Raw genomic sequence first — 25851 nt, forward strand, 5'->3', positions numbered from 1 at the left:
TGGGCGGCCCCCTGCCCCACGAGGGCTGACGCCTGTCTCCCCTGTTCCCCACACAGAGCCATGGTGACTCAACAGACATGTGAGGGTCAGGATTGAGCAAGGGTATTTATACACGCAGACAGAATAATCACTTTATTGGTAACACTGAGTTATAAGGCAGTTACAAAAGGACCCCCCCTGATAAACAGACAGTGTTGGAATATGGCTTAGCTTCTTTTAGATGAAGGAAATTTCTTGTCGCAAGGGGCTGCGAGAGAAAAGGGAGACCATACTGGTTACAAAGGATTAAAAATGACTGTGCCGGGAAGCACCATGGAGTCCCAATTTCTGGTGTATGTCACCCACTTTCATGCACCAGAGATGGAGATGTCACCTCACCCAAGAAACTTAAAGGGAAAAAAGAGGGATCAGCGTCACTCTTGACTTCAGGGTAATCTGTTGCCACAAGCTGTACGGGGCAGTAACACGAAGCCACGACGTCTCCCGGGCTGGGCCAGGTTCCCAGTACCTGAGAGATGCAGAGCGTACGATGCCTCGAACAGGTGATTGTCAAATGGCGGGAAATCCTTCCATGAAACAGACACTTGGGACACAGTGGCAAAGACATTAAGGCCTTCCATCGAATTGCCCACACTGCTTAAAGGCACTAACACCAGCAACAGAAATATTCCATACTACCACCGAGGTTTCAAAAAAGCTCCCCAAATACAAGTCTTCATAGGAAAATGTCCTTTATTGCATGACACGAAGAGTCTGCTCTTCGTCTCAGGAATAGAAGGGTCTCCCTTTCTCAGGAGTCTGGAGTCTGTTCAGCCTGGCGACCTGAGACGGGGAGGGGGGGACGTCCTGCCGGAAGGGCCCCTTGGGGGGGATGTGACTGGGGTCCTGGACTTTTTTATATGAGTCATAGTTGTTGAGCCCCTCGGGGGGAGGGGGCTGCTTCTTCATCTGCTGCTCCTTCCGCCTCTGCTCCTGGCGGAGGAGCTCCTGGGTCTCCAGCATGACCCTGGCGTTGAAGCCGTGCCCGCCCAGGTAGCCGTTCCGGGAGCCTTGGTAGCTGGAATACCTGGGGTTCTCCTTGGCACTCTGGAAGCCTTCCCCAGGGGAATAGTTTTGCTCCCAAGAATCCTGGGAGACGGAGCTGGCATTTTTCCTGCTTTGCCTAGAAAGCAAAGCCCAAAGGTGAGCGTGAGGGTTGGGAAAAGGGGAGGGAGAGAGATGGAAGGAAGGAGTGAGGGGGCAGGGCTGAGCCAAAATAGCATTTCTATATCCCAACAAACATTACAGTAAGTCCCATACATACGAACCTTCAAGTTGTGTACTTTCAAACATGCGAACGTGCGTTCGCACGTCCAATCACGGAAAGTTAGTTCACGTGTCTGGCGTACATTGTCACGTGCGTGCACCCTCTACAAATGTTTGCGCTTTTGTGTACTTTACTGTACAGCACTGTGTGGAGTACAGTAGTACAGTACCTTCATTTCAGGCCCAGGATGTCCGGAAGCAAGCAGCAGTGATGTAGCTGGTACTACTGTACTTTTCAAGTACTGTACTGTAAGATTAAACATGTTTTCTTTATTTGGGGGGTTGGTTTGTTTTTTTTTAATGTATTATTTGTGTGGAAAGTATTATAAAACGATTACAGTACTATATAGCCGACTGTGTGAGTTGGGTACCTAGGGTAACTCTGTTGGACTTACGAACATGCCCTCGGAACGGAACTTGTTCGAATGTAGGGGACTCACTGTATTTGGTTACAGTCACGTGCCAGACACTGTGATAGGGGCGGGAGGATGACTGTCCCTGGCAAGTTCAAGTCTGAGACAAGTCTGCACAAACAATGGCTACACAGGAGAGACAGCTAACAGATTCTGCAACTACTCAGAAACAGGGTCCTCCTTCTGTGCTATCTGTTCTGCTCAGGGTGACAATATCTCCTGCAGTTTAGACTCATTGGCAGAATGCTGTTAGGGGTATTAGCGACTTGGCAGCTTCTCCACCAGCAATAATTTCTCGCTTTAGAACATTACAACTGAATTCTAAACAAGCCAAACAAATATCTTACACAGCTACCACCATCATGCCAGAGACGCTAGCTAATATGACGTACGTGTGATGGATTCCGATTTGAGTTCAGTTATGAAAGATTTAAGTCTAGACTGCTTTATGATTAAAAATGCAACAGGCAGTCCCTTAAAGCCCCGGCTTTTGAGTCGTGCATGTCAGCAACTGACACCCTTCGGAATACATGCTCATCAAGATTGCAGAACCTGGACGTGTGTTGAGGGAGCACTGTTTTCCTGCCCACGGTATCCTTACCCAAGCCCAGGGTAACTTACTCAACTCATTTTCTGTCACCCCAGGATGGGGAAATAAATCAGAGTCCTATAGAAATTTCAGCTTCTTATCCCTTCTGCAATAAAGTTGCACATCATTTTCAGGAAACGTTATTGTTTTGAAACATCTTTAATTTACTATCAAGTCTCTAGACGCTTTTATGAATTTACAATAAGATTGGCTATGATAAAGTAAAACAATTTTGTGCCAGGAAGGAAGACATGCCCTAATTTTTTTGCCTTAAAAATGGAAGAGAAGGAGCGAGAATTGAGCCATAAAACAAAATATATTGCTCCATTTATCAATAAGAAAATCATTCGGTGCCAGTACGTATTGTTCAGCCTTTCACATCAACACACACAACATGACAGAGTGTTCAAAAAGACTGGTAGAGGAAAAATAAGGTCTATGAAGCACTGGGTCTCCCACAGGAATGAAGCCATTTGCATTCCTGAACATTCAGAAGTGCCGTCAACATGGTTTGGGATAAAATCTTTCCATTTTCCATATGACCTAAAATGTAGTCAAGGGTATTTTCAATAAGGAAGATGAACTACTGTCCAGAATCCTCCCTGGATATGACTCTGATTAATTGAACAGTCTACAGTATATCCATCCTTTTAATGGGAATTGGGCCATGTGTACAATCAGCCCAGGCAAGAATCCTTATATTTGATGGAATAGTTTATTTGCCTAAAGCACTGATTACCTTCACTTAAAGAGTCATAAATTAATCTGCTCAGAGCAATGAATGATGGGAAGTGCCAGCATGAAACCAAGGGATTTGACATCAATCATGAAACTTTAATTAAAACAACAAACTTGTTACTGATGTTATAGCAGCAACGTGGGGTTCCTTCTCAGGTTAGTTATCAGTTTAAGGATAACCGGAAATAGGCTTCTTCATCCTTGGTCCACGGGGATCCACTAGCCCTGTCCATCCCCGTCTCCAACTCCATGATGCCGGAGGCTTTGTTCCACGTAATCACATACCGGAAGTTGCATTTTGAATCAGTCCAGGAAAACAGAGTCTTTTTGTATTCAAACACACTGAGAATTCACTAACGGTTTGTTCAGGATGGAAATTATGACGATGTGGGAGAAAGAATTTCTTGAAGCTAAAATTTTCTTCAAATTAAGCAGTTTAGAGAGAAGGAAGAAAACCTCCCCGAGGTTCGAAGTAAGACACTTGAGGAAAGTACATACACACAGATATGTACACATGGACGCATGGACACACGCACACACACACACACACACACACACACACACACACACACGCTTCCTCAGAAAGAAAGCTAGCGTAGCAACAAGCTCTTGATTAAATAAGAGGACAAGAAATGAGCAGGTTGTAGAGAAACACAAGAAAGCAGCAGACAGAGAGTCTCTTCCACTGGAAGATGAGGCGCGCAGGCGCGGAGCACAGTGTGAGAGAGGCTGGGCGTCCCGCAGACACAGATCCAGCCCTGAGTCTGCGTGTGTGGCTGTGTGAGCCTGGGAGGGTTATCCTCCCTGTGCCCAAGGTGCATCGTCTGTGAAACAGGCCTAATCTCTAATCTCATAGGGTTCTGGGGAGAAATAAATGAAATCACAGATGCAAAATGCTCACAAAAGTGTGGCATATAGTACATGGTTCACTACTGGGTGACTTTCAAGTGACTTTGCCTCCAATAATTAGGCTCTGGGTTTGGGAGGGCATCTTTCTGACCAAGGAAAAAAATAAACAAAAAGTTCAGCTTTCTGTCCTTTGAAGGGTTGGTAGAGATCAGGGAGCAGAGAAAGGCACCAAAGACTAACTGGAGAACCCTCACTAGGGGAAGCAACTCACAAACACATCCCAGAGTTAGAATCAGAAGCAAGCTTCCCACTGTCCCAGCATTGCTCAAAGGCCACGAATAACCACAGGAGCAACAAAGCATCATTCCTTCCAATGAATGTCTTTACAGTCGACACGTAGGTTTGTTGGGTCCTGGAATGCGCTCACTGGAGACTTGTGAGTCGACCCAAAGCACGGACCCTGGTGTGGCAATAACTGCCTCTTAGTGATGATGCCTGAAGACCACTGTCATGTACGGGACACCCAGCAAAGCCCCAGCGCCTGAGGAAAGCCGTCAGTCACTGCACTGAGGAGGACACGCAGGGATGAAGAAAGACAGACCACAGCTGACAAGGTGAGAGGCAGTCGAGACACGTAATAAACGGGCCTGTGGGGGAGACTGAGTCAGGGCGTGGAGACACAGCCTGGAAGCAAGGTGGATGAGCAAGAAGCCACCAATGGCAGGAGGAAAGACGCAGAGGAAAGGTAAAGAAAAGCATTCAACAAAGAATCTTGAGTATGTTTTTCTATCAGTGACTATGACCCAACGTACTTTTCTTCTACTCAGATTTAGAGCTGCCTTTTGGATACTAAGGAACTAAGCTAGGCATTTTTTAAAGGATTTTAAAAAAGAAAGTAAAACAGAAAAAAGAAAACTAATTTAGGAATACAAAAATAAAAAAGAAATCCTCCTCTGATTGAGAATTAAGCGTGTGGCCACTCGTGTTCCCTTCCCCCGATCTCATGTTACCACCTGGCCAGTGTTTCCTACTGACATTTCACGGTGCAACCTGAATTCTGCCTATAGGTTTCCTTAATCACAGTGAGAATTTACGAATCCCTCTGGTGCGTATACATCCCTCTAATTCAAACCACCTCACCTAGCGCGCCTGATACAGAATCTCGACCATTTGTTTTCTTTCAGGCTCCACTTTGCAACTGAACCCTTTGTGTGTGCGTGAAATCGTTTTGGTATCAAATGCCACAGCAACTTGCTCAGACCAAAGTCCACTAATTGTCCACATCCGAAGGGCTGAGGTCAAGTGTCTTTGAAGAATATCACATGTCAGAAACGGGGATTCGCCTCCAGCTCATGCGGGTCACAGCCCCGCTCCGATCTCCAGCCTCTGGCTGAGTGAGGTTCCCTGCAAGGAACCAAGCTGTGTGCAAGGCCCTGCATTCCTAATTCCCTCACTCAGAGATGCACGTTGGGGAATTACAGTTGACCCTTGAACCGAATGGGTTTCAACTGCACGGATCCACTTGTACATGGATATTTTCCAAGAGTAAGTACCTCAGGACGACAGGGTCTGTGGTTGGTTGAATCCATGGACACAGAGGAGTCGTGGATGGAACCATGGATATGGAGGGCTGACAATAAGTATATGCAAATTAACCCCCCCAACTGTACTCTAAAAGAAGTGAATGTGATGTACAGGCCGACCAGCCCCACTCACCTAAACTCACACAGCTCTTTAATTTTAAGATTTCTACTTTTCTCCTATCCGCACAGAATAACATGGCTAATAGTAAGGGAGTTATAAATGACCAGAGGGAAAGTTCTGGTTCTTTAGGGAAACACTAACTGACAGCAATAGTCCCAGCAGCAGCAAAGCCTCTGGTCCATGGAATTACAGGTGCCTCTACCTGTGCTTGCTTCAGGGGGCAGGAGGGAGAGAAGCACAGAGGAGGGGAGCGCTGGAGAGGGTTAGGGGTGGAGATGGAGAGCGGGCGCCAGGATGAAAGGATCCGTTTGGAGAATTGAGCGACTTTGGAAGGTGAGCGGGAGTAATCCGGTGCACCTGCCTCTCTCTGGTCCTCTTCCCGAGGATGGGGCCCCAGAGTCTCTCCTCCCACCAGGCCCTCCCGCCCCTGTCCCTCCTCCTTCCCTTCCCTAGTCCTGGCCATTTCCCATCTCACTTTCTTCTTACACACACTTTATGAGAGCCCTCCTCCATTTCTTACAAATACCGTCAAACACAACTAAAATATAAGAAGCCAAACATTTTGCCAATAAGATAAGATCACAGCCCCTGCGCGGACAACACCATCTGCGTGGACCGTGATGCACAATGGCCACTGCGTGGCTGGGACAGCAGGGCCACGTCACGTGTGTCAGGTCATCCCCATCATCACGCTCGTCTTTCTGACAGAAGGCAAGCTGACAGGCTGCAAGAAGGGAACGTACACAGGAGAAGCTTTTTGCGTAATCCTTGAAGTGTTGCCCATTTGATGCTCTGGGGTGGTTCAGGCAGTGGCCTCCCCGCAAGTGCTAAGGGCAGCAGAGCACAGAGACCTTTATGTCCATATCTGCTCACGTTCCAAATGTGAGCACCAAAGCCCTCGGTAGCAATGAGCATTACAAAATAGTGGTTTAGGGTCGGGGTTGGGCAGGGTGGGGCTTGAATTCTGGTGGAATTACATACTAGTGTGTGACCTTGAGGGGCGTACCTTAATTTCTCTGAGTTGTTTCCTTGTAAGACGTGCTCTCCAAGGTCTTGTCTAGACCTAAACTTCAATGACTCTTGCCTAGAGTGGGCTAAATAACTGTTAGTTCTGCTCCCATGTAAACGAAAGGATACTTCTGTACTCAAAGGAGACACAGCTTTACGGATTGAGAGAGGACAGCTGAGTGATCAAGTTCCCACACTAGGCAGTGCCCCTCCTGGTACAGAGCTGCACTCACACCCACGTGGGCGTGGCTGACCCGGGTCAGTGCAGTGAAGTCCCCCAGGCCTGTTATGGTGATTATTTAACATTAAAAGGACTCACCTTTATTAGAATCAGGATCACTTTTATATCAGTCGGTCAAATTTGCCCTACCCCAGCACTCTTCCCCCCCAAATTCAAAATGGTCTACTTGATATAAACATGGTAAGTAGACCGTTTTCCACCCAAAATGTTTTTGTCACCTGGTTTTGAAATTGTGTTCCGTACCAACGCCTGTAAGAATTGTGATGATAGGAGTGACTTCTTCGGGGAAGTTTGGAAAGCTGAATGGTTTTAAACACTTTCATTATTTACAATACTTAGACGGAAAATGGCTATTATTTCAATGTCTTAGGGCACCGTTACCTGAGGGCTCTCAGGCCTTTGGCAGAGAAGCCCTGGGGCAGAGGGGCCTCCACGTGGGGAGCCCGGCAGGGAAACCCTTCTGGCTCAGCCATCAGCTAGGCAAGTGGACATCCCGGGACTCTCCAAGGTTCAACACTGAGCAGAAGCAAGGATGGCAGGACGGCAAGAGAGGCAGGTTTGGGACCACTGATCCCCCTTAAATACGGTGCCTGGAGCATTTAGCACCTATCCTTTTGGAGAACTCTAGAGTTACAAGATATCATTTATCCTAGTTACCCCTGAGCTGAGCAAAGTAAAAGTTCTCTTTCCATTTCTCAGTTGAGGAATCTGTCTCCAGCCGCATGGGAGGTCGCAGAACCAACACAGTAAGTCCCCTACATACGAACCTTCAAGTTGCGAACTTTCAAAGATGTGAACCTGCATCTGGTTCCAGAGAGGAACCAGACCTGTGCCATCAATGACAGGCGTGAGGGACATGGCAGCTCGCCCTCTGTCTCCTATTGCTGACGATCCTTCAGCTCTACCACCTCCCACCTCCTCTCCCTCCTCCAGTCCGTACCTCTTCTTGCCTGTTCACTCGATGCCAGCCCCTGCATGCCAGCTGCTGTACTACTGTACTTTTCAAGGTACTATACTGTAAGATTAAAGATGTTTATTTTTTGTCTTTGTTTTTTAGGTATTATGTGCGTGAAAAGTATTCTAAACCTATTACAGTGCAGTACTATGTAGCTGATTGTGTTAGTTGGGTACCTAGGCTAACTTTTTTGGACTTATGAACAAATTGGACTTACAAACGTGCTCTCAGAACGGAACTCGTTCATACGTAGGGGACTTACTGTACCACAACCCAGGTCTGACCCCTAGGCCCAGTCCTCGTGGATCAAGCCACTTCAGGTCCAGTGAGGGAGCTGTCCGGTGAAGGTGTGGACATCTCCTAAAACACCTCCCTCCGGGTCTCCCTGCCACGTGGTAAGGTGGCCTCTAAGTAAGCGATGATTCCCACCATCTATGTGCGGCTCTTCGTTATTGGAGAAGACAGTGCACTGGGGAGGAGGGATTTCCCAAGGGACAAGGGCGGGGAGAATGGCGACACGCTGGGGGTGCGGGTGGGGTGCTCGTACCGGGGCAGGGAGCTGTACTGGCGCTGGGCCTGCTGGAAGCTCTCGCGTTCTTCCTGCCGTTGCCGCTGCATCTGCACCTCCACTGACACCGAGTGCCGGCCGCTCTGCGCCGACGGTCTGGAGTTGGGCTGCGGGGGGGGGGAAACGCAACAGGAGTCACGAGAAAGGAATTACAAATATCACAGGACCGGTGACTGTTTCCATTCTCATAGACTGACTTAGAAACAATTTTCAACTTCCGTGAATTTCTTAAAAATCAAGTGCAATTTTCTCAAGAGGCATCTCATTGATCTTGTGAGCCCCAAATACCCCATCATCCTAAATTTTAATTACGGCTTTAGAACGGTTTAAAATTGAGACGTCCACCTTTCTAGTCTGCCTAAGTGAGGTTTGGTAAATACTGACATTAGACACTAGTTTACATCCCTTGTATATACAGCAAATACAGGGGAGTAAGGCTGCTCAGATATCTAGAAGTCAATGCCAAAAAATATAAAAATTTGCTACAATAATTCACAACAGTGGGAAAGTCCAAGGGTACACACTTGAAAGTTGGTCATGCTGGTGAATCTCTTCGGTAGTTATGTATTTTACTCTAGCAGTAGGATACAATGTAGCTGATTCCCCTTTTATTAAAGGATGACAGCTAAATTTTGAACCAAAATTAGTTGAAACTAGGCAGTGTTCACCATGTACAGGTCCTCCAATCCATGGATGGCAGCCACACGTGAACAGAAACACTCATCAAAAGAATGAATCTGCAAGCTAACAGCTACTGGAATTGGTTATGAAATAATACATTTTGCCTTAGTTATGAGGATATGGCATTTTTACCTAGGTTAATTATACGCTACAGAGAAATTTTCCATCCTCTGGCTAAATACTTTGGTCAGCAGATCATCTGCTCATCGCTGCCGCTGACCAAAACCAGATATTGGGTGATATATGATGCTGGGCCCCTGTGGATGCTTTAGCTTCTCACCATCAGCGTTTAGCTCACCTTCGAGATCTGGCCTTTTGAAAGTAGCTCCACTCAAAATAGACAACGATGCCTCTAACTTTACAAAACAGCTGACAATGGTTGATCATAGCATCAATGGCATCACTATTAGGTAATCCTTTTTAGCGCTCGCCGACCTCTGCCCCCTTTGTGTTATGCAACATTGTGCAATAGGCTTATTCTGAATGACGACTGTCTGTTATAAACAAGTTATTGATTTTCTTTTAGAGTTGAAAGCCAATGAGAGACTTGCGCTCAATAATCATTTTCTGAAATCATATGAGTCTCAGCATTCGTTTGGAGCATGGTAAGATAACACGTGGGTTTGTTCCTTAAAGAGTGGCTCCTCTGGTTGGCTTTTGTGTGAAGAGAAAGAAAGCAATCTCTATTGTCTCCTTTCTGCCTAGCTAGCATATCCCATTTGTTGGTAAGCAATGATGAGGCACTATGCAGGACAAAATTTCAAAGCATATGTGCATCATCAGCGAGCATATTAAAAATATCCCGATACAAAAATAATGGGTGAAGAGATTAGGCTTTACAATACCCCCGTCTCTACTAGTGGATGTTTATAACCACACGCCTTGGAACAAATGTGTGTTCGGAGACCCACTCCACAACACCGTTCAAAGAAAACACATGGCCGAGTGAGCTCTGCTTATACAAACAAAGCATGAAGCAATTGTTCCTCAACAAGATTAAGCAGACAGACAGTTTCTTCCATGATCCTTGATGAGGCTGGCCCCGAAGAGCACTGAGCTGACTTATTATCAGTGGGGAGCCCGGGGAAGGGCCACTGGATGGGGAAAGTGAAGCAAGGAAATACGCCTTCGAAAAGAACCCCATTTTCCTTTCCTTTACAGCCCGTCTAAGCTACACACATGTGTCAAACAGTCTTGAAAGGCCTGGCATTCTGCTGCAGGATTTAGTAACCAGCTTTTCAAGCTCCCGCCGTTCTGTGACACACTGCTTGTGGAGCTGTGAAAAGAAAATGCAAGGTCTTGTAGAAAGGTGTTTCTCCCAGAGGCCTGAAAATTTGATTCTGACGGAGGAAAAAAAAAAAAAAAAGTTGAAGGGCTTTTGCTTCCGCTACTGTGCGTTTTCTGATACTGTTTATCAGTGGCACATCTGGTTGGATCTGAACCCCAGTAATGAAATTATCATGGGATCTGAAGACTTAGAATGAGGGAATGAGTTTGGAATCAGCAAACTGACATATTTCATTCTGTTTGCTCACTCTGATGAAGTACAAACCTCAGCCTTACTATTAATATTTTACTCTCTTTCTCTTTTCAGAGCATGCAAAGGAGTAGGTTATTAGAAAGAATCACCGGGACTTCCCTGGTGGCGCAGTGGTTAAGAATCCACCTGCCAGTGCAGCGTACACAGGTTCAATCCTTGGTCAGGGAAGAGCCCACATGCCGCGGAGCAACAAAGCCCATGCGCCACAACTACTGAGCCTGCGCTCTAGAGCCCGCGCACCTCAATGAAGAGTAGCCCCTGCTCGCTGCAACTAGAGAAAGCCAGAAAGCCCATGTACAGCAACGAAGACACCACGCAGCCAAAAAAAAAAAGAAAAGAAAGAAAGAATCACCCTTATTTTTAGGATGAAAGTTGACTGGGCCGCAGATTTCAAGGAAGATTGTGTGCATGACGGGTCCAGAGGAACAATGGGAGAAGGTCGTCCTGGCAAGTTTTCTACTTGGCCTGAATCAAAAATAACCTGATTCATGATTTCAATGAAGATCTCATAAAAACGCAAATTGTGGGAACAGTCTTACCACCGACAGCCCCAACTTTAAGATACTGTGGTTTTGTGGTTTTGATCCCTACGGCAAAAATAGAATAATGTATCTAGAGTCCAAAATCACAAAAATAAAGACAGAAATGAAGAAAGAGATCGGCTTTAACCCCAGAGAGAAGGGCATGTATTCAGATAAAACAGCATCAGCAACTACAACAACAAAGCAACATCTATACAGGGAAACACGCAGGGAACACATAATTGTAATGATTCCAGAGATTCACCAGACAGCAAGGCAATAGCTCAGCTTTAAGAGTGCAAATCATAAATAACCCTGGCCTTGTTTGTGATGAAATTGGTGACAAGCAGCTACCTTTTAAGTAAAAAAATAGCCCAGGTTGCCAAGGCCATAATAATGACAGAGGTTATAAGACAGAAGTATATAGATGATTACCTCTTACACAATACACTGGAGAACCACAATACGTGACTGTCTTCATGGCTTATGTTTAAAACCACAAGTGAAAATGATGCAGGTTGCTTTTGTAAATGAGCTGCAAAGTACTGCTCTTTATTGTGATTATGAAGAGATACGATTTATATTATATAAAAAATTACATAAAGCTTGGAAAGCTGCACAGTTTTGGTATCACTAACGTAGAACAAAATATTGAAAATATCTTCTGTACAGTGTTTCACTAAATTAAGTCCTTACGCATTTCTCTCCATTAAGTAAAAATCATCCTTATTTTTCCAAAATAAAAATAGACAATACAAAAAATAAAAATACAAAACCCAAACTGTTAATAGACTAAAGAAAGAACAAAAATAAATGTATACTGTACAAAGTTTCAGTACTAATTTGAACTAGGTGGTATTATAAGACTTTCAGAGCTTCGTATAAAAGTGTGTGTGTCTCTTATGAAATAAAATTCATTAGTTTTATTAATATTTAATACTGTTTAAATAATCTAATTTTTCTTCATATAGATAAGAAAAAGAGCATGTATGCATATGTGTGTGTGCACTTGTATATATTCACACATACACATATGTGTAATAGTCTTATGAATGAGAATTTAGGGTGGGTTTTCTACTTAAATTATGAATAATAAAAAATTTCAAATTTTCACATATGTCCAGGGCTTGTAGAGAAAACAAAAATAAAATACAAGAAGTTTCTGTGCTTTGGGTGAAAACCTATGATGAAGATGATGATAATGATAAAACAAAGAACAATGATATCCCTTGAGATTTAAAGTCCTTATTTTAGCAATTCAAATGCACTGCAATCCTAGTATGAATTCCACATTCTGATGACAAATAGTCACTTAATCATGTTAAGAGTGTAAGTTGTTTACTCTGTTTAAAAGTGGCCATTGCTAATACTGGTAATGATTTTCTATAGAGGACTTACTGCCAACCTCTAATCCAAATAAAGTTAACTTTTGTCTCCTAGATCCTGTCCTCCCTGCCCTCCCCTCTACCCATCACACACTGTACTTACACAGCTATCGATTGAACTCTGTGGGTTCTGAATGTTGAAAAGCTTAATTGCTACTAATGATGTGAGTAATGGTTGAAAAATTGCCACACATACCAATTTCCCTCACCAAGATTTTATAAATATGTGTTTTGATCTTAACACACTATTTGTCTTCTTCTCATCTTTCCCAACCAGGGTTTGGATCTATTTTCCCATCTTAATCAGCAAGTAGGTTGAAAATAAAGGAGCAGCCCTCCAGTGTCCCTCACTGATGGGTGGCAGGCAGCCTCATGCACTTCACCACTGGAGGGTTCCGTGGGTAGAACAGCCCATGGGTCATGGAGGCTTTGGCTGGGAGGGTGGGTCATGGAACTCCAAGAAAAGGGTCTATTCTGCAGCAGCACAGAGACACCCTTGCCATAACTAAAGGGCAGCCCTTTGCTGCAAGAATGGTTTCCTCCAGGTGGATTTTCAAGAGAGGTGATTGCCACCCAATTTGAACTGGAGTGACATTGCACACAGCAAGGCTATCAACTAAGAAGGTATTTCTTGAGTCCAGGCATGGAGACCCATTAGGAGGAAATGACAGCAGATACCTCTGAAGTCTTAAAAACAGGAAGACAGGGCTTCCCTGGTGGCGCAGTGGTTGAGAGTCCGCCTGCCGATGCAGGGGACACGGGTTCGTGCCCCGGTCCGGGAGGATCCCACGTGCCGCGGAGCGGCTGGGCCCGTGAGCCATGGCCGCTGAGCCTGCGCGTCCGGAGCCTGTGCTCCGCAATGGGAGAGGCCGCAACAGTGAGAGGCCCGCGTACCGCAAAAAAAAAAGAAGGAAGACAAAAAGAGAAGCATCATCTGCTCAAATTCCCCAGGTCCAGGGAAGGCACTCTAGGGGTGCAGGATGGCTGTGCAGTGTGACTGGCCCTCTTACTAAATCAGGCAAGAACCTAAATGGGAAAGGGGAGTTGTTAAAAGTCCAAGGCAGGAAAATGGAGAAAGGGACAGATTTTTAAAAATTTGTTTAAGGACAGACAGCTAGGAAGAAAGCTTGGGGGAGAACAGGATATTCATATCCTGGAGGATCAATTTTCTATCTGAAGGACTAAACTACTTTCAGTCACTACCCACCCAGGATGGAAAGGATTTAGCAATACAGCTATTAAAAGCTCCATTATCCCATCCATCAACAGTCTCAGCCAGTAAGTCTGCTTGTGGGCAACACTCAGGTATCTGTAAAGTTTTAACAGCATACTGTACTTAGGTCTGCAGCCTGCAATTTAATTCTTTTAAAAGCAACACTAAGTCCTGTCCATATCTGAGCCCTGTGATAATAACCCTAACGTCAGCTATTGTTCCATTATCTTAGAAAGATTTACAGCAACTTGCTGCTTTATTTATGCTGCACCTGGCACTGCTTTGGGGGAAGAAGTTGCTTTTTCTTCTTTTACTCAGCTTGGGAGAGAATTCACTTCAGTTATGGAGCTAAGGAAACGTCCTGGGCCTCTGCTCATCGAAGGACCTTTTGTGCCACAAATCAGCTCCCTCAGGCCCAAACGTTATTTTGAACAAAAGCCCAGGAACAGGTGCCTACTGTTCTGCTAGAGTAGAGAGAACATTCTGAAAATGGATAAGTTGAAAAGGGCCCCTTGGAAGAATTTTCTGCAGCATCTCTCTCTGTATGTAAAGTCATTGGCTTGGATATTTTTCTCAATGATACATCTGACTGCACTTCATGTGTGGGCATTTCTGACAAGTGGGACAATTTCAATTAATATGGTCTAAGCTGTACACACAGCTTGAAGATGGGCTTGTGGTTCCTTAACACTAAAATGATTACAAATAATTCCAGTGGGTGAGATCATGGCCTCATCCTTTCCAAACACAGTGATCTTTCAAGGTCAGAATACATACGGGAAAAGAATCAAGATTCCAAGATATTCAAAAGCTCATTTTGTAAAGCAGATAATAAAAACTATGGGCTACGTTACGTTTTGAACAACTAAGCAGCTCTTCATAAGGCAACAATGAGAATTTGTATGAAAATTAATACACTGAGTAGAATTACAGTCACTTTACACTCATTTACACGATCTGTAGAATGGAGAGTACACAGCATTTGTTTGATAAATAATGAATGAATGAATGAATGAATGAATGAATAAATAAATGGAGAAGGTCAACTTCTGACCCACAATTTAGGAAATTATTCCATTCCCAAGGTAATCAGCCTGTCATCCAAATAATTCCCCGCTCAGTCATTACAGGAAATGATCATACAAGCCAAGTTGTCCATCTGAAGTTGCTATGGCATCTTGATATACAGTAATTTGGTCTATGACCTTCAGTAGTTGAGTTTCCTAATGTACAAGACATTCTCAAACATTTTTTTCCCAACATGATCGCTCACATTAAGCAGATAACATAGAAACATGTGCCAAAATATTCATGCCCCTCATTAAAAAAAACTTGTAAAGAAATCTAATGGATACCAAATGGTTGCCACATCTCCTAGCGCAAAACTTCTAGAGCTAAGAAGGAGGAAATGCTCATTTAGCCTCCAACAAACCTGGAGATCTTGCATGTGGATAACTAACCAGAAATAATTCCAATTAATTTTAGTTCCCAAAGATGGATTCCTCTGTTTCTCAAAGTTATATATTTAAAATATTTTCCAACTTCAAAGAGGTGTTCTTTCAAGCTTTTTTGTGCCCACCCACAATCAATTTGGGTGTGGTTTCTCTGTGTTCAATAGTCCCTGCCTCCCCTTCTCAAGACTGTAAAAGCACGCCTTTCCTTTGTATCAGCTCCACTGTAGGATCCTAAGGGCATTCTTTCTTTGTTTTCCAGAACCAAACACAATAACAGAACGTAATCAACACTCAAGAAATTTGGTGAGTTAAATGATTAATTACGGACTAAAACATGCTGGTTGGATAATCCACGTTGCCTGGTAAAGTAAAACGGCACGACGCTGCCCCTCCTGGGCTGGACGAGGAGTGAAAAGCCCTTGGAGGGCCTGGGCTGCTAGAGTTACGGGGTGTGAGAACCATTTCCATATGCAGCAGCTGTTTATCCCTTCAGGTTGCCACTGGCCTCGTTCTTCCTTTCAGCACCTTTGTGCAAATACACACAGTTAAGGATGTTTACCCCGCAACACAAAAGAAGCCTGCTTTAGGAAACCTAGCAGGACTAGGTTGAGTCATTAAGCCAAACAACAGAAGCAGATGAACGTAATTCCATCCTGTTGCTACACAGGAATAACTCAGTTTACTTGATCATCTAGAAAAAGAAATATTATTAATAGTGATATTGTTGCAGAGGACAATTAGATTTTCATACGTATTTAAATCTGTTGCACATGTTTTATAACCTCCCAAAGTCAGCTACGATTGATTTCCCGAGTTCTTCCTCCGGGATGCCGGTCTCATATTGCCTGTTCTAAGGTCCCATCTTCCTCACTTGAACCAAGGTGAGGTCCTTCAAACTGGGACGGCTTCTCCAATTCTTCCTTCTCCTTTCATTTGCAAAATGAACCTTCCACAAACTCCAACTTGATCACCAAACCCCAGATCAGAACCCTTTCTGGCTTTGTGTGGACTGTACTGAGGGTGCTGGATTTTAGGACCAAAAAGGACCTCAGCGATGACCTAAACTCTGGAGCAATGCTTCCCAGAGCTGACCATCCTTCGAGATGACGTGGAGGGCTTATTAAAATACAGATTCCTGGGCCCCACCCACAGAGGTTCAGATCCAGTAAGTCTGAGGCAGGGCCCAGGAACGTGCACGTGTGACAAGCTCCCAGGAGAAGCTGAAGGTGCTGGTCCGTGGACTACACTTGGAGAAGCTCTGACCCACGGCAGCAGCCTCTGTATTCAACCCGAGGAGCTCTGCTGACATCTGCTTTACTCTACACCCCCAGCTTCCTCTTAAATGTTAATCCTAACAAAAGGTTTAGTAACTGACAATCAGCTACTCTAACCCCCTTGGTTTACAAATAAGAAAACTGAGGCCTGGAGAAAAAATTTAAAATTATTTTTTCTAACCTGGCTAGTGGGCCAGCATTCTGTCCTGATACCATTTTTGTTCAGACTTTCAGTCTAGCATTGAGAGCTCCTAGAACCTTCCCACCTTCATCTCTCCTTCCCTACAATCTAACCACACTCGGGTCTACATCAGCCTTTTCTCACACCATTCTTCACCTGCCCCTACTGTCCCAAATATCGAGTGTGATCATACACCCAACACGTTGAACTGAACTCAATACGCGTTTTGGGCCCTAATCACTCCTCCACTTCAGGAACTGACATGCACGGATGGGACACCTTTGATCCCAACGTCATCCAGATTTTCCTGGACTCCAAAAATACACTCTTTTGACCACAGCCTCCTAAGCTGTATAATCCTAGACTGCTGGCACCCCCAGCTCCACTCCCAGCAGCCTCCCAGGCTATCAGAGCGGTACTGACCACCGGTTCATCCCTGTGGTGAATACTGTTCATCCCTGAGCTGTACTGACCACCCTGCCCACACGGGGCAGTGCTTCACCGGTATCCTCACCAGGCTTGCCTCCCTTGACTTGCTGCCATGCCTGTCTTGCCAATCCTCATCACAGAAGTCAACTAAAAAATTATTTTTCTAAACAACAAGGTCCTACTGTATAGCTCAGGGAACTCTATTCAATATCCTGTGATAAACCATAACGGAAAAGAATATGAAAAAGAATATATACGTATAACTGAATTGCTTTGCTGTATAGCAGAAATAAACACAACATTGTAAATCAACTATTCTTCAATAAGATAAATTAAAAAAAAATTATTTTCTGGGACTTCCCTTGGTGGCGCAGCGGTTAAGAATCCGCCTGCCAATGCAGGGGACACAGGTTCAAGCCCTGGTCCGGGAAGATCCCACATGCCCAGAGCAACTAAGCCGGTGCGCCACAACTACTGAGCCTGCGTGCTACAACTACTGAAGCCCGCGCGCCTGGAGCTCGTGTTCCGCAACAAGAGAAGCCACCGCAATGAGAAGCCCGCGCACCGCAACGAAGAGTAGCCCCCGCTCACCGCAACTAGAGAAAGCCCGCATGCAGCAACGAAGACCCAACGCAGCCAAAAATAAATAAGTTAGTTAATTAATTTAAAAAAAATTATTTTTCTATTTCCTGTCTTCAAAGCATTATTGGCTATGGTCACACTGTCATGTTGACTGGACGTACTAATACCCTCAGTTAGATTTTCCTGCCTCAGGCAGCTTATTTACTCATCTCTAGTTGACTCTCTCAGGTTTCCAAGGAAAGCCTTCACAATTCCCATCATATTGAACCCACAAATCTGCTCCAATGCTTCCCATTCCCAGAAGTGACATCATCTCTAAGGCAAGACACAAGATCAGAGCCCAAGTCTGGGGCTGGATTGGGAGGATTACTTAGCCCGCCACACTGTGGAATCTGGACCTATCTTGGGGGCATTGAGAAGCCATTCAGAGCGCTGCTGTAGAAGGGTACCTCTGGCGGCGATGGGAGGGACGACTGGAGATGGGCTAGAGGCAGAGACCTGGCAGGGGCTCAAGAAATGCACACAGGAGACGGGGGAGAATCAAGAATCTCTAAATATTGTACTTTGCGTAGAGTAGATACACCATAGATGTGTTGAACTGATTTATTCAGGCTCTGACTCTCAGAAAAATGTATACAGAAAAATACGTAACTAACTTTAAAAAATGCATAGTTGAGAGTCAGAATACTTCTGCTCTGTCTTGTCATCAGGCAAGTGAAACCTATTCTGCAACGGACAGATGGTACAACAAGATATAAAATGAAATTAGCAGTGATGAAACCCAGATGGAAATGAGGAAAAGGTCAATATGCTAAAGGTCAAAGGAATCTGGCTCCATCTTGTCTTGTTTCATAAAGGTCTGAGGTCACAGCTTAGTGGCTTTTACTGCAGGGAAGTTGCAGGACTTGCTACAACTGTGCCAAGGCACCACACACTCACCCAGGGTTGTTCAAAGCTATAGGTACGTCTCCGATCTTCCACGTCTTCATCCTGCTTTGCTTGCTGAAATTCTTGCCGGAGACGCTGTATCCGATCATGGTTGCTAGGAGTTGATCTGTTGCTAAAAGACAAAACCGGCAACAGTGAACACCCTTCAGAAATACAATCTGTGGATGGCAGTTGCTAGGAAAAAATGGCAGCTTGCTGTGAAATGGTGCTGTTTGAGAGGAAGTGAAATTTTAAGACAATATCTAGGCATTTGACATATGTTTTCCTTTTGTTCTCGTGATTAAGACTTACTGAGGTGATTTTAGACAGATATTCAAGAGGGCAAGTGGTATTTTTAGACATTCCTTTTTTACGCAGCTCTTTAAAAGCCTCATTTCCTCTTGGTAATCTGGCAAGGTGTTGGCAGCAAAAATTTTTTGGAAAGGACATTGCATGAAAAGTCAGAAATACCAGGGGCCAGTCCTAGCTCCTCCACCTTCTTAAAGTAAAGCACTTAACGTCTCTGGGCTGCGGCTTCTTTATATATAGGAAGTGCACATAAGAATCCTTTCTGCTCTAAATATCATAGTTGTAACAATCAAGTGAGACAACACCATACAATATAGACTCACAAACGTGCAGTATTACTTTCATAATGCCATTATATGAAGTTCTTATTTATGAGTTTTCCCACGTCTATACACAAAATCCAACACTCACGGTATACATGAAAAGCATTTTAAAAATAACCTCAGGTGGTAGTTTGATTGAACCAATGAGTTCATAATAATTTTGCCTTCTTTTTTATAGCTTTGAATTCTGTTTTATCCTCACAGAAAGCTTATAAGATAGGTGCAGAAGGTAGTGTTTCACACACACACACACACACACACACGCACGCACACAAAGGTAGAAACTGCCATTCAGAGGAGATAAGTAACTTGTTTGAAGTCTCCAGTCTTTCTCTAGCCAGTGTGGAATGTGAGACTAGAATCCAGAATTTTCTGGCCACTAACCCAGCCTCATCTCACTATACCCTGTTGTTTCATCTAGTAAAACACACAGCAGACACCAAAGCCCCTCCCCTATTAAACTACATACATATTTAAAACAGTATTTTGCAAGAGTGATATAACCAAAATCAATCTTAAATCTCACAGCACTTTTGGTGGATTCCATTCCTTAAGCACAAAATTACATCCAATCCGGACAGCTATTCAAGCACATTAGGTATATAGTTTTCCAACAAAACTTCAGACTTCCTGAGGACAAGAACCAAGTCTTATATTTATTACATATACCCCTCCAAGCTGCTGGCAGAATGGGAAGCTGTCAGCCAATAGGAGGATGGGTCCCTTCATTGAAGACATGTTGCCCTGATGACTCAGAGTGGATCTGAGTTCTTTTGGCTGCACAGCCCCCTGGGTCATGTCATTTGTGAGAGGTGGCCTGGAAAGAGAAAGTCTGTCAGAGGAGAGCCTATAAAATTCTCAAACTAACATGTCTTTGTATAATTTCACATATTTTCAAGAATTCCAAAGGTTTGAAAATCTCAAGTTGAAAATGATCACATCCAGGACCATAACATGAATATCTTCTAAGAATAGGGGATTGTCTTTCATCACTTCATCTCCTCGGTGGGTTCCTATCACCCTTATGTTTCTATCAATTTCATGAGAGCTTCGGGAATATCCTGTCGATACATTCAATTTGATGATTTTCCCAGTCAATGAAAACTTGTGTTCCCTTTGTTCCTCTTCTGATAGATCTTCGGAACTGATCAGCCAGAGAACATGGAAAGTTAATCTGTAAAATGTGCTAGTTGACAACACGAAGCTTCCGTCTACACGTGGGTACCACTTTAAACTTCCCCTCCACACTCCTGAGCCTAGCAGGGTGTTATTCCTACTGGTTTTTAAATCATATATACAGCATCTTATCTTGTCCCAGCAGATAACGTTTTCCAGATGGAACGCCCAATCCACAGAACTCCTCACCCTCCATGTGAAACTGTGATGGTGTAGGTACGTAGATAGATTCATAAGACAAAGGCTAGGAAAGTGAACATTCATTCACCTCACTGCCCTCTTTCCAGCTGTGACTCTTTTGTCCCCTGCACAGCTTTTAATAGGGGGATTGTAGGAGGCTTGTCTGGTGAAATATTTTACAAGTCTTAGTAGAAATATTTCCCTATTATTTTCATGTGGCACAGACAGTTTTAACCACATAATTATTAGGTCCATGAAGTCCAAACCATTGGTGAAAACGGACCTCTTCTTACTATTTGTGATTACCTGAATGCGCAGTCTCCCAAAAAAGTGATTTGGTTATACGTATACTTGTATCTATTCTTTTTCAAATTATTTTCCCATTTAGGTTATTACAGAATATTGAGCAGAGTTGCCTGTGCTATACAGTAGGCCCTTGTTGGTTTTCTATTTTAAATATAGCAGTGTGTACATGTCAATCCAAAATTCCCAACCTATTCCTCCCCCCCCACCTTTCCCCCTTGGTAACTGTAAATTCGTTCTCTAAGTCTGTAAGTCTGTTTCTCTTTTGTAAATAAGTTTTTGCATCATGAAATAAAATTTTTTTAGATTCCGCATATAAGCGATATCATGATATTTGTCTTTTCTCTGTCTTACTTCACTTAGTATGGTAATCTCCAGGTCCATCCATGTTACTACAAATGGCATTATTTCATTCTTTTTAAAGGCTGAGTAATATACCATTGTATACATGTACCACATCTTCTTTATCCATTCATCTGTCAATGGATATTTAAGCTGCTTCCATGTCTTGCCTATTGTAAACAGTGCTGCAATGAACACTGGGGTGCATGTATCCTTTTGAACCATGTTTTTCTCTAGATATATGACCAGGAGTGGGATTGCTGGATCATATGGTAATTCTATTTTTAGTTTTTTAAGGAACCTCCATACTGTTCTCCATAGTGGCTGTACCAATTTACATTCTCAGTCTCACAAGGGAAGTGGACCCAGGTCCTTAATTTTAAGATCTGGTGACCTTCATGCTTTTCATAGGACAAGACAAGATCTGGAAGTCACTTGTGACCTTATTTCCAAATCTGAGCAGCTGGCGAGACCACTGTTTCACTCTCTTTTCCCTGCTTCCTTTCTTCTTATGCTCTAGAGGAAGCAGACTGACCTGCCTAAGACTAGCAAAGCACCCGAGGGTTGAAGGCTGCAGTGGTTTTCTGATGGATGGAGATTTCCAAAGACTGGAAGCCTATCAAGCATCCTTGGGGAATAACAGCTGGCAGTCTGCAGGTGAAACCCTGGCTTCTAGAGATGGAACCACTGCAACTGCTTAGTTCTGCCTCTCAGGCCAGGCTCTAAGGGCCAATAACTCACATCTGGATTTCTAAAGCTCTTGGTTACCTCTTCTGCCAAGAAGGCCAAAGGAAAGTTGAAATATTCATTAGCATTCGTGACGAACGCCTGCCAGATCCCAATCAACTTATACTTGGGTTCACTGCCAACTTAAAGGTGCTCATTACTTATTTTTTTTGGTGAGGAATATAATAAAGATATCACCTACGTTGATCAGATGGGTGAATGAGACAATAAAACTCTTAATGAGGAGTCAGTAAATCATAATTTACCAATAGTGTACAGAAAGGAGGGATGAGGATGGGAATGACAGAGATGCTTTTTGGGTAAAAAAAATCGACACGGTTTATGTCCAACATTAGCATTTAGCCTTTTTACACATTGGTGTTTATACACGTGCACACACTCGTGTGTGTGTGTGCGTGTGTGTGTGTGTGTGTGTGTGTATTTTAAACTAAATGAAGAGGGTTCTGGTCCCGTAATGATCTGGGATTTTTTCTGACAGGGTCAAGAAAGTGTACATTGGATCACACACGATGGAGATCCCTAACACATGTGTACAACCTAACCCTGACTTAGACGGAACCTCAATCTTTCCCATCCAATTACCGTGGGAATGTCTCTCCTATCAGAGGTAGATCACACAGAGTACTAAGTTTTAAAACCTTCAGATTGGACTCCTGCGATGTGCTTCACAAGCAAAAGTAGCTGAAAACACCAATCCATGCGAACTGCAGCCACAATCCTATTTGTAGATAAGCATCTGAGCCTGCCCCGCATCTGTGCTGCACAGGTGCACTGAATGAGGAAAGAAACTTCATAATCGTGGGTCTCACCCCTAGACACGTCTTGTGTATGAATCTCACCATCCAGAGTGCTTTTTAAAAAATGCTGATTGAGACTCATCTTGAGATATTCTGAGTCAGCCTGGCTAGTGCAGGGCCCAGGAATCTGCATGCATTTGAAAGCACTGCAAGTGCTCTATGGACAACACTTTGAAAACAAGGCCTGCAGGCTTCATAGTTGGGACAAATTCCAATGCCTGCAGGGCAATTAACTAAAGAGTGAAGGAGACCCACTGGGCTGGAAGCACAAAGTATGTCCTGTGACAACTGGGAGAAATATGCTTGGTCTAGAAAGGGAGGCCCTTACTTGGTAGATTATTGCCCTGAAAGGATATGATGTTGCCTTCTAACTTTTTTTTTTTGAGAGAAGTCAGAATTATTATAGTCCCCACCCTACCTTCTAGTTTTTTGTTTTTTTGCGGTACGCGGGCCTCCCACTGTTGTGGCCTCTCCCGTTGCGGAGCACAGGCTCCGGACGCGCAGGCCCAGCGGCCATGGCTCACGGGCCCAACCGCTCCGCGTCATGTGGGATCCTCCCGGACCGGGGCACGAACCCGTGTCCCCTGCATCGGCAGGCGGACTCTTAACCACTGCGCCACCAGGGCAGCCCCCTACCTTCTAATTTTAAATGTTGGCTTATTTTAATTTTTCAATCCTAGGTGAGACAATCCTGTTGCCTGCTAGCTTGTAAGCTCTATGTTCTACAGATGCTGCCTATTTCATATGTTGCTTTTCTAGGTTATTTACTTTCACTGCACCGAGATAGGGCTAGTGGACCCCTAGTAACAGGCCCAAGAAGCAAATATTAAAGAAAAAAGACCACTGGGCATTGTCCATGCAGCCTTGCCTCTGCTCCTGGTCTAACACTGGGCACACTGGCCTGCAGGCTTGAGTTCTGACCTATCTTTTCAGACCATCATATGCTGCGAGAGAGGTGTTTGTGACGTGACTGATGAATTCTTTATGGACTAAAAATACTTTAACATTTGCATGTTTAATTATGCAAGGGAAATCCAGAAAACTGGAAGAGAGGGCATAGCCTTAAGACCCAGAATCCAATGGAAGGGAGAATCAGCTCATGGCTCCGAACAAGGAGGCACCATTTGGTGCATACTTTCCTTCCTATAGAAGGAAGGAGAAAGGGAAGGCGAAGAGAGGAGGAAGACAGAGGGAGGGGCTGTATCCATGGGCTCAGAAGGGGGAGATGATTCTACACTCTAGTACAAGAGAAGAGACACTTCCAAGGAAAAGAGGAGATAAATTGGCTCGTATCTTTCTTTCTGTAATACCCTTTCTTTTTCTTTCCATCTTTCCAATTCTACCAGGAAGTCAAAGAAATCAAATTCCACCTCCTTGAAGCCTTTCCTAACTACTGCAGCCCATGTTCATCTTTTCCTTTCAATTCCTCAATAATCCCTGTCCTCTGACCCAGATACTGTTTTACAGTGTTTGGTACTTAGATGGGTGTGTGTTTCTCTTCCTTAAGTTTAGGCCTTCATTACAATCATATATTTTGTACGTCACATCCCTGCAAATTGTTAGCAAATATTTATGATGGACAGACTTTCAGGTGTCCCATGATCCCTGCCTCTGGGATCCCAACCTTTGTGCAACCCAAACACATGAGTGTGGGCAGGGCCTGTGACTTGCTTCTAGCCAGTAAAATGAGGCAAAGGTCAAGAAATGTGTATGACTACATGTATGTGGTTAAATAAGAACACAGGGCCCATCTTACTAGTCCTTCTTTCCCCTTTCTGGCTTTGAAGAAGGAAGCTGTCACGAATCCTACAGCTTCAAAGAACAGAATAATGCCAACAACTCCAGGAGCAGGGAAGCGGGGCTTCCCTAAGCACAGCCTCCAAGCGAGAACCCAGCCTGGCTGATACCTTGATTGCACCGGGATGAGACCTTGAGCAGGGGCGTTCCGCTAAGCCGTTGCCAGACTCCAGACCCATAGAAACTGATACAATAAGCATGTGTTGTTTGAAGCTAAGTCTGTGTTAACTTGCTCTGCAGCAAAAACTGACACCCACTGATGATGGCCTTGGCTGTGTGACTTGATTTGGCCGGTACGATGTTAGTGGATATGATGCAAACAGGGGTTTGCAATGTGATTGTATGGCAGGTCTCCCTCTGATGACAACAAAAGATAACACCTAAACTCCCTAAACCTTGCTCTCTATAGCATACACACACACACCACCTATCACCACCATGTCCCCTTAAACAGTGTGAGGTCGTTGTACACTATTAAATGAAATCAAGTAGCCTGGAAGGGCTCACAGAACTATGCCTTGTCCACAGTTGCAACCTAATAAATATTGCCTGTTGCAAAGCCTGTTGGTTAGAAGAGCAGAGAAAAAGAGAGGAATCATACTTGATGAATGAGTTTTACCACTATCATTTATATGATTAATCACTCCAAAGTTCTGGTCTCCTAGAAAAATTACACAAAGGAAATACCATTGCACAAGATGTCACTGAAAGACGGTAACTGCCAGATCTTAACACGTGAAACCAATGGAGTGCACTTTCCACTAGACACCAGTGTACAGCCAAGAACACCCCATGGAAATCTACCCAATGGCTTAGGGTAACTCCTTTTGTCAACCTCCCCATCACTTCACCAAAACGCTCCCCCTCTGGTTCTGTGATCTCTGCAAATCAGCCCTCATAAGGCCAAAGCAACAATGTTTTCCCCGAGTGTGGGGAGAACAGACCCACCAACCAGGTGGTTTGGTAAAACCAAACTCAAGGACTCATCCTAGTTTCTCTTTCTGGCAGAAATTGGTGACCTGCTAGGATCTGGGTCGACACACAACCCACAAGGAGATATTCCTGGTTAAAATGGGTTTTAGTTACTTTGCCAAGGATTCAGTTTGTAACAGATCTCCTTCAAATCCCCAATTTGCGGGCTTCCCTGGTGGCGCAGTGGTTGAGAGTCCGCCTGCCGATGCAGGGCACACGGGTTCGTGCCCCGGTCCGGGAAGATCCCACATGCCGCGGAGCAGCTGGGCCCGTGAGCCATGGCCGCTGAGCCTGCGCGTCCGGAGCCTGTGCTCCGCGGTGGGAGAGGCCACAGCAGTGAGAGGCCCG

The 25851-nt window shown here is 44.4% G+C and overlaps 1 protein-coding gene across 9 annotated transcripts in view; it reads right to left on the reverse strand.

Moving 5' to 3' along the window:
- Positions 1-9: 9 nt before the first annotated feature.
- PARD3 (par-3 family cell polarity regulator) overlaps positions 10-25851 on the reverse strand; it is a 652430-nt gene continuing 626588 nt past the window's right edge. For 5 of the 9 annotated variants that reach the window (XM_007471332.1, XM_007471330.1, XM_007471327.1 and 2 more), the window contains 3 exons: positions 18570-18690; positions 8350-8477; positions 715-1162 (listed from right to left, as the gene is read on the reverse strand). In XM_007471332.1, the coding sequence (XP_007471394.1) occupies positions 766-1162; positions 8350-8477; positions 18570-18690 (646 nt within the window). In that variant the 3' untranslated portion in view covers positions 715-765. Of the gene's footprint in view, positions 1163-8349; positions 8478-18569; positions 18691-25851 lie in introns of all 9 variants that reach the window. The other 4 variants (XM_007471333.1, XM_007471331.1, XM_007471329.1 and 1 more) reach the window with 2 other exon arrangements.

This window comes from Lipotes vexillifer, unplaced genomic scaffold, assembly GCF_000442215.2.
Source record: "Lipotes vexillifer unplaced genomic scaffold, Lipotes_vexillifer_v1.1 scaffold1049, whole genome shotgun sequence".
NCBI classification, from domain to species: domain Eukaryota; kingdom Metazoa; phylum Chordata; class Mammalia; order Artiodactyla; family Lipotidae; genus Lipotes; species Lipotes vexillifer.